At 40.0% G+C, this 15,972-nt stretch overlaps 2 protein-coding genes and 1 pseudogene across 3 annotated transcripts; 2 read left to right on the plus strand and 1 right to left on the minus strand.

Annotated features, from left to right (window-relative positions):
* Positions 1–1,226: 1,226 nt before the first annotated feature.
* LOC135575000 (homeobox protein SEBOX-like) lies at positions 1,227–2,713 on the plus strand. The gene is made up of 3 exons (XM_065027135.1): positions 1,227–1,326; positions 1,777–1,979; positions 2,087–2,713. The coding sequence occupies exons 1-3, from the start codon at positions 1,227–1,229 to the stop codon at positions 2,711–2,713; spliced, it is 930 nt and encodes a 309-aa protein (XP_064883207.1).
* Positions 2,714–6,152: 3,439 nt separating this feature from the next.
* LOC115141584 (transmembrane protein 199-like) lies at positions 6,153–8,529 on the minus strand. 2 transcript variants are annotated; one of them, XM_029680597.2, is made up of 6 exons: positions 7,950–8,528; positions 7,783–7,856; positions 7,623–7,712; positions 7,443–7,485; positions 7,193–7,305; positions 6,153–6,948 (listed from the first exon to the last, which is right to left on the minus strand). In XM_029680597.2, the coding sequence occupies exons 1-6, from the start codon at positions 8,131–8,133 to the stop codon at positions 6,853–6,855; spliced, it is 600 nt and encodes a 199-aa protein (XP_029536457.2). In that variant the 5' UTR covers positions 8,134–8,528; the 3' UTR covers positions 6,153–6,852. The 2 variants fall into 2 exon arrangements, with proteins under 2 accessions (XP_029536457.2, XP_029536456.2); XM_029680596.2 differs by having other exon boundaries at positions 7,783–8,529.
* A 2,036-nt stretch (positions 8,530–10,565) lies between these two features.
* Positions 10,566–15,130, plus strand: LOC135575056 (putative nuclease HARBI1; annotated as a pseudogene).
* Positions 15,131–15,972: the final 842 nt, after the last annotated feature.

Here is a 15,972-nt window from a genome sequence, read left to right on the forward strand (position 1 = left end):
CACCATTCGTTGGATTTAGGTTAAAAGTTAGGTGGAAAAAAATATGAAATGCCCTTACATTGATGACTTTTTGCAAATCCAGTCAGTTTTGCACAATATCATCACAGATTTTTGGGGTTTGAAATGACTTGGTAACAACGTTGGTTCAACCACTTTTTGCCCAGTAGGTTGTAATGCTTTTTGTATGAATACAAATCTTAAATTAGAGCTCCAATTAAGAAAATGTGGCATTTGTGATTAATCGACAAATCCTGCAATTAACTTCATTAAATGTTTTTATTGTTTGACAGCCCTATTTAATATTATATATATATATATAAAGGTTTTAGCAATACTTTAGCAATAAATGCACACATTTGAGGACCAAAATATGATTTGATTATTTTGCATGATCCCTTCACATAAAGGGAAAAAAGGAATGGGGTGGGCAAGTCAATTGAAATCATTACTAATTGGCTCATTAAAAAAGAAGATCTGGAGTTGTTTTTTTGTACAATGTGTATTCCTCTAGTCTAAACCCTTCCAGCTTCGTTCAGAAATGTACATTTTAGGATTTGTGTACGTTGGTGTATTTAGAGTTTTTCTCAGAAGTTGTACGGCTGTTAATGGGAATGGAAAACGATCACTAGGCTAATTGACTTCAATACACAGGAAGAGAAAGTGTGAAACCAGCCTTTGAAGTTGCTACGCTTTTTTCCTGTATAAAATAATAGTTAGGCTATAGTAAACTACTTACTTTTACTTTTCGTTCATCCTAACAGCAAATGGAGGGCTAAATAACAAATATGACTCTCGCAGTGAACACGGTAGAATACATTAGGCCTATGCAGATTGACTCTGCTTGGTGCGTCCAACAAGGTCTGCCTGCCCTGCGGCTCCAACCTCCACGGGGTTCCTCTTTGCAGTCGATTGCCCTGGGATGAGATCTGACAGTCTGACACAGGGAGTGTCAGACAATAGCGACAGCGGAAACAGCGGGTTTTATACACCATTGCTGCTTTCATCTGTTTCTTGTCAATTCGTGGCAACGTCACCATCTGCAATTCAGGATTAGAGAGGTGGGCACTAGGCTCCACTATAGGCCTATAACACCTGAACGTGCCCAGATTAATTTGGAGTGGACCGTGGGCGGTTTGTGATTGAGATGGGAGTTCCCGCTATAAGAGGGCACCGCTACCCAGCAGTGAGCGCATCATTTACGTATCAACAGACCGAGCTGTAGAATTATGTCTCTCTTCATCAATCATGAATTCACTGCACACAGACTGACTGACCAGAAACAGATGGATTTTACAGCACATTTTGGAGACCAAGGTCAGTGTAAAGGTAGGCTATGTAAATAGTTTTCAAATGTTCAGGCTGTAGGCCTATGCGTAAAAGCTTACCATCAACGTAAAGAAATATGTTACAATAGTGACAGTTATATTTGTTTATCGACTTTTATAGTGTCCTTTAGGATTATTTTATTATGAATAGCATTTATTAATTAAATTGTCAATATTCTGTCTAGATTTAGCCTAAAATAAATAGAGCACAAAGAAACAAACAAAAACAAAGTCATAATATATAGAAAGATATCCATTGACATGAACAGGAATGCAGATGAAAAGAAAACGAAAACATACGGTACATTTCTTTTAATACTTGTCTTGAATAATTTTATAACACTATACCGGTATTTTGGACTACTTAAATAATCATCTATGAACCATATGTTTGGCCAAATTTTTATTTCAATTTTCAATTCTCACATTTTTTGTTTTTGTTCTTGTTAAGACGTGAGGAATGACAATGGACTTTCATCACCTGAACCTGAGAGAAGCGGGTGTACAGAGGGCCAAAGGAAGCGCAAAAGAACCATCTTCAGCCACGCACAATTGTCTGAGTTGGAACAAGCTTTCGCGCTGACGCCGTACCCAGACATCACTCTCCGTGAACGCTTGGCCGCACATACGCATCTACTTGAAAGCAAGATACAGGTTTGTGCAGTGATTATAACTAAAAGTTAGTTATTGACAATTTCTGTATATATCTATGCATTTAGGCTAGAACAACATATTTACCTGACTCTACTCATTGTTCATAGGTGTGGTTCCAAAACAGACGGGCAAGAAGTATCAAGAGTGGAAGACTCACCAAATCAACTAAGCCTACTTCTGGAAGAGGAGGTGCAACATGCCAACCTCTCCCAGTGGTTCCCTCCCCTGGTCCCTCCTTCACTCCAACCACAATGGGGGAGATGTTCCGACCAGACCAGATTCAGTGTGACGATGGTCAGCAGTTCTACTCCGACTGGATCCGTCTCTACAGCAACCCTGTCTCTCATCAGCCTACACCCGTCTCCCCAAACCTGGCAGAATCCCTACTGTGGGAGGAAGACCGCCGATCTCACCTGGGATCTCTTGCTACTACCACTGCACCCATTGGAAGGCAAGCACACGCCACACGGCCATACCGGGATGGGTTCAACCAGCCCTGTGTGGGCACCTCAGGGTATAGGAACTTTAATCTACAGACTCTAGCTGTCTCACAGGAAAGATATAGTCATCAAACCTCAGTGGACCAGGTTGTCACCTCCCATCCACAGCAGATGTATTGGGATGTGACTCAAGGACAGGGTCATCATCCTCAGGTGGGCCCCCAGACCTCCATCGGATACATCTCAGACCTGATCTATAATGCTGCTATTGTCACCAACTTCCTGGAGTTCTGATGTCCTGTCCCTGCTTACCTATAGCCTGGTTGTCCCAGCTCTGGTGGTGCTGTCTTGCCATGAGGTGGCAAGACAACACAAACAGATGTGGGACCACTAGGCTATACCGCTTGCCCAATACAGTACCTTCTGAAAGTATTCACACCCCTTGACTTTTTCCACATTTTGTGTTTCAGCCTGAATTCAAAATGGATTCAATATTATTTTTCTCATCCATCTACACACGATACCCCACAATGACAAAGTGAAAACATGTTTTTAGACATTTAAGCAATTTTATTGAAAATGAAATACAGAAATATAACATTTACATAAGTATTCACACCCCTGAGTCAAAATACTGTAAACTCACCTTTGGCAAGGATTACAGCTGTCTTTCTGGGTAAGTCTCTTGAGTTTTGCACACCTGGAAGGTACAATATTTGCACATTATTCTTTAAAAATCTTTAAACTCTGTTAAATTGGTTGTTGATCAATGCTAGACAGCCATTTTCAAGTCTTGCCATAGATTTTCAAGACAATTTAAGTCAAAACTGTATCTACTCCACTCAGGAACATTCAATGTCATCTTGATAAGCAACGTCAGTGTACATTTGGCCTTCTCCTGTGAATTTGTCTCCCGGGTCTGTTGGAAAGCAGACTGAACCAGGTTTCCCTTCAGGATTTTGCCTGTGCTTAACTCTATTTTGTTTAAAAAAAATCAAAAATAAAACTCCCTAGTCCTTGCCGATGACAAGCATACCCATAACATGATGAAGCCATCACCATGCTTCAAAATATGAAGAGTGGGACTGAGTGATGTGTTGTGTTGGATTTGACCCAAACATAACGCTTTGTATTCAGGACATAAAGTACATTTCTTTGCCACATTATTTGCAGTTTTACTTTAGTGCCTTATTGCAAACAAATTCATGTTTTGAAATATTTTTATTGTGTACTGGCTTCCTTCTTTTCACTGTCATTTAGGTTAGTATTGAAGAGTACCTACAATGTTGTTGATCCATCATCAGTTTTCTCCTATCACAGCCATTAAACTCTGTAACTGTTTTAAAGTCACCATTGGCTTCATGGTGAAATCCCTGAGCAGTTTCTTTCCTCTCCAGTAACTCAGTTAGGAAGGACACCTGTATCTTTGTTGTGACTGGGTCTATTGATACACCATCCAAAGTGTAATTAATAACTTCACCATGCTCAAAGTGATATTCAGTGGCCGCTTTTTTTTTTACCCATCTACCAATAGGTGCCCTTCTTTTCGAGGCATTGGAAAACCTCCCTGGTCTTTGTGGTTGAATCTGTGTTTGAAATTCACTGCTCAACTGAGGGACCTTACAGATAATTGTATGTGTGGTGTACAGAGATGAGGTAGTCCTTCAAAAATCATGTTAAACACTATTATTGCACACAGAGTGAGTCCATGCAACTTATTATGTGACTGTTAAGCACATTTTTACTCCTGAACTTGAGGCTTGCCATACATAACAAAGGGGTTAAATGACTCAAGACATTTCAGCTTTTCATTTTTAATGAATTTGTACAAATTTCTAAAAACATAAATCCACTTTGACATTATGGGGTATTGTGTGTAGGCTGTAACACAACAACATGTGGAAAAGATTAAGGGGTGTGAAAGCTTTCTGAAGGCACTGTATGTGTGTTGTCTGTCTCTCCACATTGGCAGAATCTATGACCAATTGAACAATTTTGTTTGTTTTTATTTTGTTGTTAAATGTGTGAATCTTATGTCTTCCATTAGCTTGTGAATAATCGTAATAATCGTTTAATTCATCCAAAGAGGAATATATTGATGTATTTCACCATAGTAATGATTGATTAGAAGTTTAATATGACCTTTTTTAAAAGAGTTAAATAATATAATATATGGTTACAGAGATAGGATTACCTATAGGATAGCCCTCTCGTAGTTTTATTTTCTAGGGTCTTTGATGGACAAGCAGCTTTCTGTGGAGGACAAGAGGACCCATATGCATTACATACTGTAATGTTACATAGTTGTCTACGGAGGTATTTGTATTCTACCTGACATAGAATCAGGTCTCATAGATCCATTTGGTCTGTTATTCATTCTAGGCGGATTTGATTCAACATTTAATGTTTCCGGGAGTATTATCTTTCAAAATATCCTGATTAAAATGATTTCTTGTGTCAAGATACCATGACAGAAATAATTATTTTCCAAATAAAAACTTTTTTTCCCTCCAATAATATGGGTTGGACAGAGAAAAAAGGAATAATAAGAAATAAATTAAAACTGAAGCTCAGCGTCTATCAGCTTACCAGCTCTTTAATTCTAGCTGGGTTTAAGGTCGCCAGTGAAGTATTACATGTGAGTAATACAGTCAAGATAGGACAAGAGCACTATGACAGTTCACCCCAGCCTGCTGGACAGTGATCTCTCAATATCATAATCATCTTTAATACCAAATAATCTTTCAATAAACCCTTAATCTGGGTGTCAAATCTCAGATCTTTGAGATACTTTTTTGTATTCCAGATGTAGTTACATCCTTTAATCTTTCAACCGATAGGAAAGGAAATTGTCCAGAGATACAGTATAGGTGGGGGAAAAGTCCTAACACAAGCCAAAGTCAGATATCGTAGTAAAATGGTTTTGAATCATGAAGAGATAAGTGTTGTCATGGAACAGATTTAAGTACTACACAGCTCCCAGGGTAACTATAATTGGTTTGTTTGTTTGTGGCCTGTAAAATCCATCTTGCGCTCTAGTTCCCCTCGAAACAGATAAGTGCCGATCGGTAGTTGAAGACAATACTGTCTGCCACATCTGGAAGCAGGATGCTAAGTGCAGGGTTCCCCAAACTCGGTCCTGAGGCCTCCAGAGGGCACGTTTTGGTTTTTGCCCTAGTACTACACAGCTGATTCAAATAACCAACTCATCATCAATATTTGATTATTTGAATCAGCTTTGTAGTGCTAGGGCAAAAAAATTCACCCAGGGGGGCCCTGTGCTAGAGAGCTGGCTGGAATAATAACTTCACTAGTCATAAACAACTGTATTCTCCAAAGACACTGCCTGTGAGTTTTTCTAGCCCAATTATAGGCTACTACTGGCATGAATAAAAGTGATAAGCCTTTTCATAGTGTGAATGTGTTAACTGTACTCAGTCTGATGTGAGACAATTGTTACTCAAAGTTTCCCACTTGCCTCAATTTACTGTAAATGGACAGGTACAATGGACGGTCAATGTAAGGGTAGTGGGACTTATCAAGAATTGTTATGAAGCAGCTCAAAACTTCAAGCCTAACCATAGAGGGGGGTTTGTGTACACACACACACACGTTTTTCAGTCAAAATAAAGAAAAACCTTTGAATGAGTAGGTGTGTCCAAACTTTGGACTAGTACTGAATATATATATATATATATTTTTTTTTTACATTGAACCAAACTGATCTTAGAGGTTGTAATTACATGGACGCTAACTTTATTGAGTAGACAAACAAACAATATTGACTACACAGAAACACACTGAAGGAGTGTAAAGTACAGTATGAATAAACTATTGTATGAAAAAATCTGATACATCATAGTAGGAAATGATCCTACATTTTCTTTTAAATGGGGTTATTTTAACAGGCCCTATGAAAGCAAAATGGATGGAAATAAATAGCTAAATATCCCAACTTGTTTAGTGCACATTAGTAAATAAACGAGTTGGGAATCACAGCGTCAACGTCATCATGATAGAGAAGCGATGGTAAAACACAAGCAACTTTTACATCTGGGTCACATTCAAGATCTTCACACTGATCCGTTTTCAATTCATGAATAACGTGGGACAATTCTTATCACTCGTTTTGGGGTTAAGTCAAAGCTGTACATCGACTTCCACTCAGGTAGCCTAGCGGTTATGAGGTTGGACCAGCATCCGAAAGGTTGCTGGTTTCGAATCCCCGAGCTGACTAGGTGAAACATTTGTTGATGTGCCCTTGAGCAAGGCACTTAACCCGATCTGCTCCTGTAAGTCACTCTGGATAAGAGTGTCTGCTATGACTAAAATGTCATGGAAATTTAACCCCTTTGATTTCTGTTTTTGAAGTCGGTCAGGTAAGGGCATAGTTCTCCAGCAATGAGTTTTGTTGATAAGAACACTGACTGGTGCTATGGTTCTCCTAGCTCTCCCTCCATGGTCCGTACCAGAACATACAGCTCTGCCAGGCCGACGACGGACGCAGCAATCACTGCAGATATCACCCTCTGAAACACACATTCAAACATGTCAACAAAGATACTGATTCTTAAACAGGGTTTTGAAATGTACGTTTCTTCATGATTACAATTTCAAACAAGATTTTTGGTCATTTACAACACAATGCAGTACTAGCTTAATCATCGCTTATCACACAATCGAGGTTTAAGTGACACTATTAATCTCATCAGGCAATAGGGATGAACGCTTGCCCAGCTTGTACGAGTGAGGGATCTTCGTATGAATTCTTACCGCCGTTGTCTCTGTGAAGAGGTATTGACTTCCGAGATAGGAGCAGGCGAACGTCGCCACCACTGTCACTAGGAAGTTTAAGACCGTCACAACAGCAGCTTTGGCTGAGCGCACTAGAGACAGACCACACACACACACACACACACACACGTCAACATTAGAGGAGGGAGGATTGAGGAAAAGGTAGATGAGACGATAGTGACAATCTTAAGAGACTGATTGCATGCAAACGTTTGAAACCCATAGTAACCTTCTTTCCCAAAGTCTGCCAATGTCTCACGACGATTCATTTGCTGGGGGGGGAGAGAAGTACTCGCATGAATCAACAACAACCAAAACACTAAGCGCTATCATATATTTAAGCTGGTGGCCATATGTCAATCCAATACGTACAGTAGGCTACATGCAGAGTGTGGACTGTGCAATTCACCTGAGTGTTTACATTCCGTGTGATCCTGTTGTATTCTTCATTGGCCAACTTGGCTCTGATTCGCTCCAGACGAGCCACGAGCACAGGGTTCTGTCACAAAGAGGGCGTAACGCTTTAGTGTAGTGTGGGTGTCAAATTAAGGGGTCGAGATCTCACTTACTCTGGGGGGCGTTTCAACCTCAGGCAGGTGCAATGAGCTGTCCTCCAACAACTCATTAAGGTAGAAGGGTTGACCTGAGAGGAAGGTAAAGTACACATAGGCTAGTACTTCATTCGTGAAATGTAAGACCTGTGCCACTATGCTTCTAGAACTATGTTCGGACATACAATTGTCGAGCAGACATTTATGAAGTTTCCTTGCAGTTCTGAAAGACAGAGTTGATGGCTGTTCCCGTTGAAGAATATCTTCCAATTCTTTCTGTAGTTCTGTTGGAACTGAAGCCTCATCCTTCTCCAGCAAGTCTCTTACCCTCTCTCGAAATGTGTTTCCAATCACAAATGACGACGCCATTCTCTTTAGCTAACGTTAACTGTCAGACTTATGTAGTTAGTTACAATGAAATGTGCTGACAAGTGGCTGGATTAGCTAGCTGTTGTTCGCCCGTAGCTGGCCGGGCAGAGTTGGCCAGCTGATCTAGCTAACTACAAGAAAAGAATGCTCACAACGTTAGCTAGCAAACCTACGACCAGGAGCAAACGTTGGCAGTTTATAAAGATGATCCATTCCCAATTCTTCCCAAATGGATACATTTAGTATTAATCTAATCATCGTATCAAGTACCCATTTTAAATTGTTCCGATAACGATGAGAGTTTAGCTAATTTTACAAATCTAGAAATAAATACAACCGGCAGAGAAAGCTGTCTTGGAAGCGTCTATGTTCACCTTGTGACAGGATCTGACGTACGTAGCTACTTCCACTAAAACATAATAAAAAATACTGTGTTACTAAACCTTAATGCATCCAAAATATTCACTATCAACAGAAGTGTACGGCCTTTTATTCATTTTCGTAATGAAACGTGTATCTCTAGATATTCTGAATAATGTAAATCCACATGGCTTATCCATTTTTTAACAGAGAAATCAGAATGTCCCAACTGGCTGATGACACTACATTTTTTTTTAAAGACAAAAGACCAGGTCGTCCATGCCCTTAATGCTATAACTGCATTCTCTATTGCATCTGGATTAAAACGTTTCTAAATGTGAAATCGTATGTTTATATGATTCTGATGATAAAGAAATAGACAAATATTCCTGTACAGGACTGTGTTAAATATTTAGGAATACATTTGTCAAAAAAACACTTAGTCAGACAACGTATGAATTTCTCTCCTAAAATGAAGAAAACCAAAAATATATTTAATACTTGGCTACAAAGAGATCTTTCTATACTTGGGAAAGTACTTCTGTCCAAGGCATATGGACTGTCTCGCTTTGTGTACCCCTCATTATCTTTATTTGTAAATCCCTCTACCTGTAAAGAGATCAACAAGACCTTTGACTTCATCTGGAAAAATAAGTCAGTCCTCTCAAATAAAAGAGCTGAAGGAGGTCTGGAAGTGTTGGATTTTGTTGACAAGATCAATTGGTTGAAAAGATGTTTGATCAATACAAAATCAATTTGGTATTTCCTTCCAAACGATGTTTTTAATAAGTTGGGAGGTCTTCAATTTTTACTGAAACGTAGTTATATTCCTGAACGATTACCCACTAAATTGGCTAGGTTCCACCAACAAGCTTTAATGTCCTAGAAAATATGTTTCCTGCACATTTTTTTCCCCACATAAAGCTTTTTTGTGTAATAATTCAGATATAACTGTAAGGAATAAGTCATTGTTCTAGCAGGCATGAGAGGAATATTGACTTTGTTCTTGATGTTTTTGACAATGGGTAATATTCTTGCATATCAACATTTTATAACATTGAATGAGATTCCAATACCTTTCAAAGAGTTTATTTCTGTGATCAAAGCCATTCCCAGTCGTCTAACTACACTAATGAAAACTCATCTTAGCTTTGGTGATGATCATAGTTTGGAAGGCGTGGACTTACTTGAGAAATCTTGTTGTAATAAATACAAAATACAAATTTTCCATTCACGGAACCATCTGACATTGTCTGGAAAAAAGCTTGCTTGATGCCTTACAAATATTGTATATGAAGCAAATTTAAGGAAGTGCACTTTAATATATATCCATGTAATTCTATGTTGTCCAAATTTGTGGCTACTGATGATATCTGCGTTTTCTGCGAAAAAGAAGGCGAAAATCTGACTCATTTGTTCTATGAATGTCAATCTGTGATATATTTTGGGGAACATCTTGCAGAACACTACTCATGTTTTTAACATGAAGGATATCATATATGTTAATATTGCAATGATAACAAGACCATTGAAATGATTGTGATTTTTTTAAATTCTTGTTGCCAAATACTTTATACACAAACAAAAATTCCAGAATTCTATGCCAAATTACAAATATTTTTGATTGAATTTAATCATCTTGTTAAGACAATATCCTTAGTGAATAACAAAAATAATAACATCTTCCTAAATCATTTTTTCTGACTGAATAAAATTGCACTAGAATTGTCGTTATTTTTTACACTTATTTCTTATATATATTTTTGGGGTTATTTATATATTTAATTTTTTAATATGTATTTATTATTTTCTTGTTTATACCTGTGTTTTGTTTTGTTAGACATGTTTGATGTAGGAATGTCAGTTGTAGATAATTTCTAATTATAAACAATAAAACATATATATATATTATATAACAATAAAAAATAAAAATAAATATATATATATGTTTTTTTGCTGATCTTTACTGAAACCGGTCATATTCGACAGGTGTTCTGCGCTCAGTTATTCTGCGCTCTGGCACACTCAGACGAGATTGCGCTGAAATCGGAGTAGATAGCCAGAGTGAATTTATGAACGCACCCTTTACCAGGTAAGATGACTGAGAACACATTCTTATTTACAGCAACAACCTGGGGAATAGTTAAAGGGGGATGAATGAGCCAACTGGAAGCTGGGGATGGTTAGGTGGCCATGATGGTATGAGGGGCCAGATTTGGAATTTAGCCAAGACATCGTGGTTAACACCCCTAGAGTCCACAGAGATAAAGCTACTGTCCCCAATCACTACCCTGGTGCATTGGGATATTTTTTATTTTAGACCAGAGGAAAGATTGCCTGCTACTGGCCCTCCAACACCACTTCTGTTATGCGGGTGAGTGAGGACCCAAAAGCGGTTTAACAGAAACAGAGTCTTTTAATGTCCAAACACAGGGAAGACATAAATCCTCTTCAGATGTATCGGTTGACAAAATAGACAACCCGCAGAGAGGGCGACAAATAAATCATAAAGTCCTCTGATCTTTACAGGAGAGTCCCCTTCTAGCAGCAGAGGAGAATAGCAGGGTTAGCGGCAACAGACTGCTGGTCTCTCCGGGTAGGCGCGGGTTGTAGAGGACAGAGGTACCTGATCACACGTAGCATCTGATGAAGAGGCAGATTACGACAGGACGGGACAAGGGTGAAGCAAACGAGAATCTGACAAAGACAGAAGCAGAAACAGAGAGAGAAATAGAGACCTAATCAGAGGGAAAAAAGGGAACAGGTGGGAGAGAGTAAACGAGGTAGTTAGAGGAGATGAGGAACAGCTGGGGGAAGGAAAGGGAGAGAAGGTAACCTAATACGACCAGCAGGGGGAAACGAAGTGAAGAGAAAGAACAGGAACAAGACATAACATGACAATACATGACAACTTCAAGTATCATCTGGGGCCTGTTGCACAAAAGTAGAATTAAGACATCCGGGATAAATGACTCAGCTGAGCTCAATGAAGCCAAAACATGTGCGTCCAGGCTTAATTGGTTGCACAAAGACCAAGCCAGGATGAGCAGACACGGATTCATTAAGCCAGGTGAAACCAATCCTGGATAGGTGCGCGCTCACGGCTCACTCAAATAGACCCCGCCACAGATCACAGATTAACTGATTTACCATGGCAACTAGAGCCGCGTACTTTTCCCCGTCGGAAGCACAAATCCTCATGGAGGCATACGAGGAGGTAAAATATATAATTAAGAAGAAAGGCAACACCGCCACAGTGATAAAGCAAAGAGAAAAGCGTGGCAAAGTATTGCAGACCGCCTGAATGCGTAAGTAGTGCACAATTACACACTCACCGCTCCGCTGAAACATCACAATTACAATTCAAATATTTAATTCACATCTCCAAAAATGCAGTTGTACTGTAATTATGAAACGGTTAAATTTTTAATTGAAATGCACTGCAGATATGAGTGAAATTGTGTAAAGTAACTCCATCACACTGTATAAAGCTATGATACATTTTTTGATATTTTTACTGAAAACAAGACAAAAATACCAAGTAATTTTTTGCAGTGTGACTCCATTAAATGTGTGTGTGTGTGTGTAGATTAAACATGAACGGGCCAAAACGGACATGGCAGCAGGTCAAAATCAAATACAAGAACATTCTGCAGAATGGTATGGTCCCTGACTAATATTTAACAAAGCACAAGCATATATTGTACCCAGAAGGTGCCTGCTCACACATTGTCTGTACTGTTTTAGCAGTGAAAAAGAATACCCACAGACAAGGCACGGGTGGTGGGTCACCAAAGGCTGACCTTACCCCAGCAGAGGACATGGCCTTGGAGCTAAATAAAGGCAGGCCCGTCTTAGAGGGGATCCCTGGGGGGAAAGAGACGAGCATAGGTTCCTCCCAAGATGCCACCCGCTTCATTCAAGGTATGTCCTTCCATCTCTACATGGGATACAACCACATTCATATTGAATCAATTTGGACTGTCTGACTTTGGTTTACCTATTGCCTTGCAGTGCCTGGCAGCACTGTGTTCCTGTTAGAGCCACCAGCACAAGCACCAGACGATGCTGATCCAGTGAGTACTCCATCAAAGGCATACTGTAGGCCTGGCATGTCTTGTCTACTAGCTTCAATATGAATCCGATTAAATGTGATAGGGTGAAGGCCCCAGTGCAGCAGCAACAGCACATGATGGAGACGATGATGAGGAGGAGACCATCTCTGGATTCCAGAAGGCATGAGGTATCATGTTAAGACTGTGAAAGTACTATTTACTCTACAATGGTGAGGAGTCCTCATCAAAATCAAAAATCTAATTTCTTTTACAGGACCCAGATGCTATACAGTGGGAAAACCAGCCTGGCAACATAGTGCGTATTAATAAAAGGACACCACATCCTGCCAAATTCCAGCTGCGCTAATTGTATTGTGTTCACAGAGCTCACAAGCTATCAGAAAGTTGTATGGCAACCACCTCCGGCGCCAAATAGAACTGGCAGACATAGACATTCAGTACAAGAAGAAAAAGATGGAAAATCTTGCACTGGAGTCCGAAATAAAAAAGAGGACAATTAGGAAACTGGACCTTGAAATAAAAATACTTGAGAGGGAGGTGAGATATGCCTTCAATGTACACTGTATGCTAACTGTAACACAAATGTATTAATCATTATTTTTCTTTCCTCCCCCAGCTCCAAGAAGATGACACAGCTCAAAATAAAAATTAGGTATATTCTCGTAAAGTCAAGTGAGCCATGACATATGAGCTCTTATTGTGAGCACACAGGACGGTGGCATCTTTCTAAGGTTTTTTTTATTTTCCCAGCAATCAGTACAACCAAGTCATCGTTATAAGGCATCGCCCTCTTTTGCCCACCCCCCCAGCACCAGGTGTGGCCACTAGCCTATATGAAGGCCCAAAATTGTGTGTTCCTTTCTGCTCTGACAATGGCATGCCCATTCGTGCGAGATGTGGTGGATGAAGAAGCACTTGTGCTGAGGAGAGCCTTCAGGCGAGAAAGGGTCTTCAGGGACCGGTTGGACCCACTGGCCTTCCCTGATGACCATCTATATGAAAGATACAGGTTTTCTGCAGATGGCATCAGGTATCTATGCAGACTACTGGGTCCCAGGATTAAGCACCGCACTGCACGGAGCCATGCACTGAGTGTGGAGCAAATGGTTTGTGTGGCCTTGCGCTTTTTTGCTAGTGGAGCCTTCCTGTACTCAGTGGGGATGCAGAACAGCTGAACAAGGCCACAATTTGCCGCACAATAAGGAGTGTGTGTCTGGCTATCAAAGCATTAGCAGATGTCTTCATCTCCTTCCCTGGCCACAGAAGACTCTGTGACATCAAAGAGGAGTTCTATAGGATTGCAGGTAAGAGGATCTACAAATTACAGGACAACTGTTAACACATAGTAGGATACTCATTACTTTGTGTGACAGGTTTCCCAATGTCATTGGTGCAGTGGACTGCACACACATAAGGATAAAAGCCCCATCAGGTGCCCATGAGGCCGATTTTGTGAATAGGAAATCCTTTCACAGCATTAATGTTCAGGTGAACATAACTTTTGATATTGTCCATTGACGAACACTCTGCATTGCCAGTGATGTGCATTGATTGGTGTAATATTCCTCATCTTATGATTTCAGATGGTCTGCAATGCTGACTGTGTGATCAGCAATGTTGTGGCAAAATGGCCTGGCTCAGTCCATGACTCCAGAATCTTTCGGGCCTCTGAAATCTATCAGTGCCTATCACAAGGTAAGCCACACAACCCCTATTTATAACCATCATGGCTGTGTCAAGAATATCACTGTGTTTATGAGGTAGTAATGATGAGATTTTGTGTTGACAGGTGAATTCTCTGGTGTGTTGCTGGGAGACAGGGGTATGGCTGCCAGCCTTTTCTCCTGACACCTTTCACAGACCCCCAGGAAGCACAGCAGGCCTACAACCATGCCCATGCCAGGACCAGGGCCAGAGTTGAAATGACCTTTGGCCTCCTGAAGGCACGCTTTCACTGCCTTCACAAATTAAGGGTCAGCCCTGTTAGGACATGTGATATTACTGTGGCTTGTGCTGTCCTCCACAATGTGGCCTGCCTGAGGAAGGAGAGGGCCCCCAGAGTGCCACCAGCCATGGACTGGGACAATCCGGAAATCTTCCCTGATGACGACAGTGGTCGGCTGCTGAGGGACCAATATGTGTTGAATTATTTTAGTTAGTATGTGTGCTTTCAATTTTGGTTAAATATGTCCTGCGGTGGCAGAGGAATTTGGGTTTTTTTGGGTTCGTTTTTTGACGAATTTGGCCTCTTATGATGTTTGTGCGGTATACTGTGTGTAATACAAGGCTGCGGGGAGGCTACTGCATCCATTCATTTGTCTGTTCAGTTGATGTGTATGGATTTGTCCTGCATTTATTTTAGTGTGCAGACATGCAGGGTGTGTTATATACAGACCTTTGAATGTGTATGTATCATTTTGTATAATATGCTTGGATTCTGTGCTTTCCATCTTGTAGAGTCACTGTGACTTCAGTTTCGAAAGGAGCTGATGGTTTACCTGCTTTGTTTTGTCCTTATTCAATAAAGGAACATAATGTTACACATTGTGTTTTTATATTCATATGGAATGTGTATTTGTTTATATGACAGAGTACTAGGGCCACACTGAAGAAAAAGGATAAAGTCATAAATTTATGAGGCTGGTTCTTTCTGCAGAAAAGCTACATATTGTTTTTACAGTTTTGATACTTATGACAATGTGATACTTAATATTCTGGCACATCAGCATGTCTTTGTTTATGAAACCATACTGAAGTACAATTTCACGAAATGCCCCACATCTGTCCTCCTTTAAAACAACTGGTTACAATATTATGACTTGTGTTTTTTTTCCTCTGTAGCCCTAATATTCTATCATTTTATATATAGCCTTATAGTCTATGGGAAACTAAATTATCTAATGATAGCAACATCATCTAAAAATCATTTTTTATCCAAAATCATTGAAATTAATGATCACAAACGTTTAAATAATAACAGTGGGTCTAGTTATATGTGATAACAATGTATAGTGAGCAGTGAAATAACTATTGGTTTCCATTTGTGGTGACTGCTGACTGACATTAGGGATGAGATTAAATAGATCCTGGAATTTAGCCTGGTCTGGAGCAGGCTAGCTCCACAGAATAAATCTCCATGGTAATTTATACCATAACATATCCTCCTGCCCCCTATCCATCTTTAGTGCAACCGGATTACGGATCAATTGAGCCAGGATCACCAAGATATCCTGGCTTAATCCCTTATCCTAGTTTTGTGCAACAGGCCCCTGGTCTCCCATCCAGGGACTGACCAGGACCAATTTAGCTTCAAAGGCAAGCCAGCACTGGGGTGGTACATTCTGTTCTGACTGTTAAGAAAACTTTCTATTAAAAAAAACACAAGAAAACTTTAGTTAAGTTC

The sequence above is a fragment of the Oncorhynchus nerka genome, linkage group LG14 (assembly GCF_034236695.1).
Source record: "Oncorhynchus nerka isolate Pitt River linkage group LG14, Oner_Uvic_2.0, whole genome shotgun sequence".
Taxonomy (NCBI): Eukaryota; Metazoa; Chordata; class Actinopteri; order Salmoniformes; family Salmonidae; genus Oncorhynchus; species Oncorhynchus nerka.

Bases quoted from the DNA above. Each gene is read 5' to 3' on its own strand.
- LOC115141584 (XM_029680596.2), bottom strand. From the start codon at position 8,133: ATGGCGTCGTCATTTGTGATTGGAAACACATTTCGAGAGAGGGTAAGA. The intron at 7,713-7,782 runs GTAAGTGAGATC...TCTTTGTGACAG, and splicing joins AGGTTGAAACGCCCCCCAGA to AACCCTGTGCTCGTGGCTCG. The intron at 6,949-7,192 runs GTAAGAATTCAT...TGTGTGTTTCAG, and splicing joins TCTTCACAGAGACAACGGCG to AGGGTGATATCTGCAGTGAT.
- LOC135575000 (XM_065027135.1), top strand. From the start codon at position 1,227: ATGTCTCTCTTCATCAATCATGAATTCACTGCACACAGACTGACTGAC. The intron at 1,327-1,776 runs GTAGGCTATGTA...GTTCTTGTTAAG, and splicing joins AGACCAAGGTCAGTGTAAAG to ACGTGAGGAATGACAATGGA. The intron at 1,980-2,086 runs GTTTGTGCAGTG...CATTGTTCATAG, and splicing joins TACTTGAAAGCAAGATACAG to GTGTGGTTCCAAAACAGACG.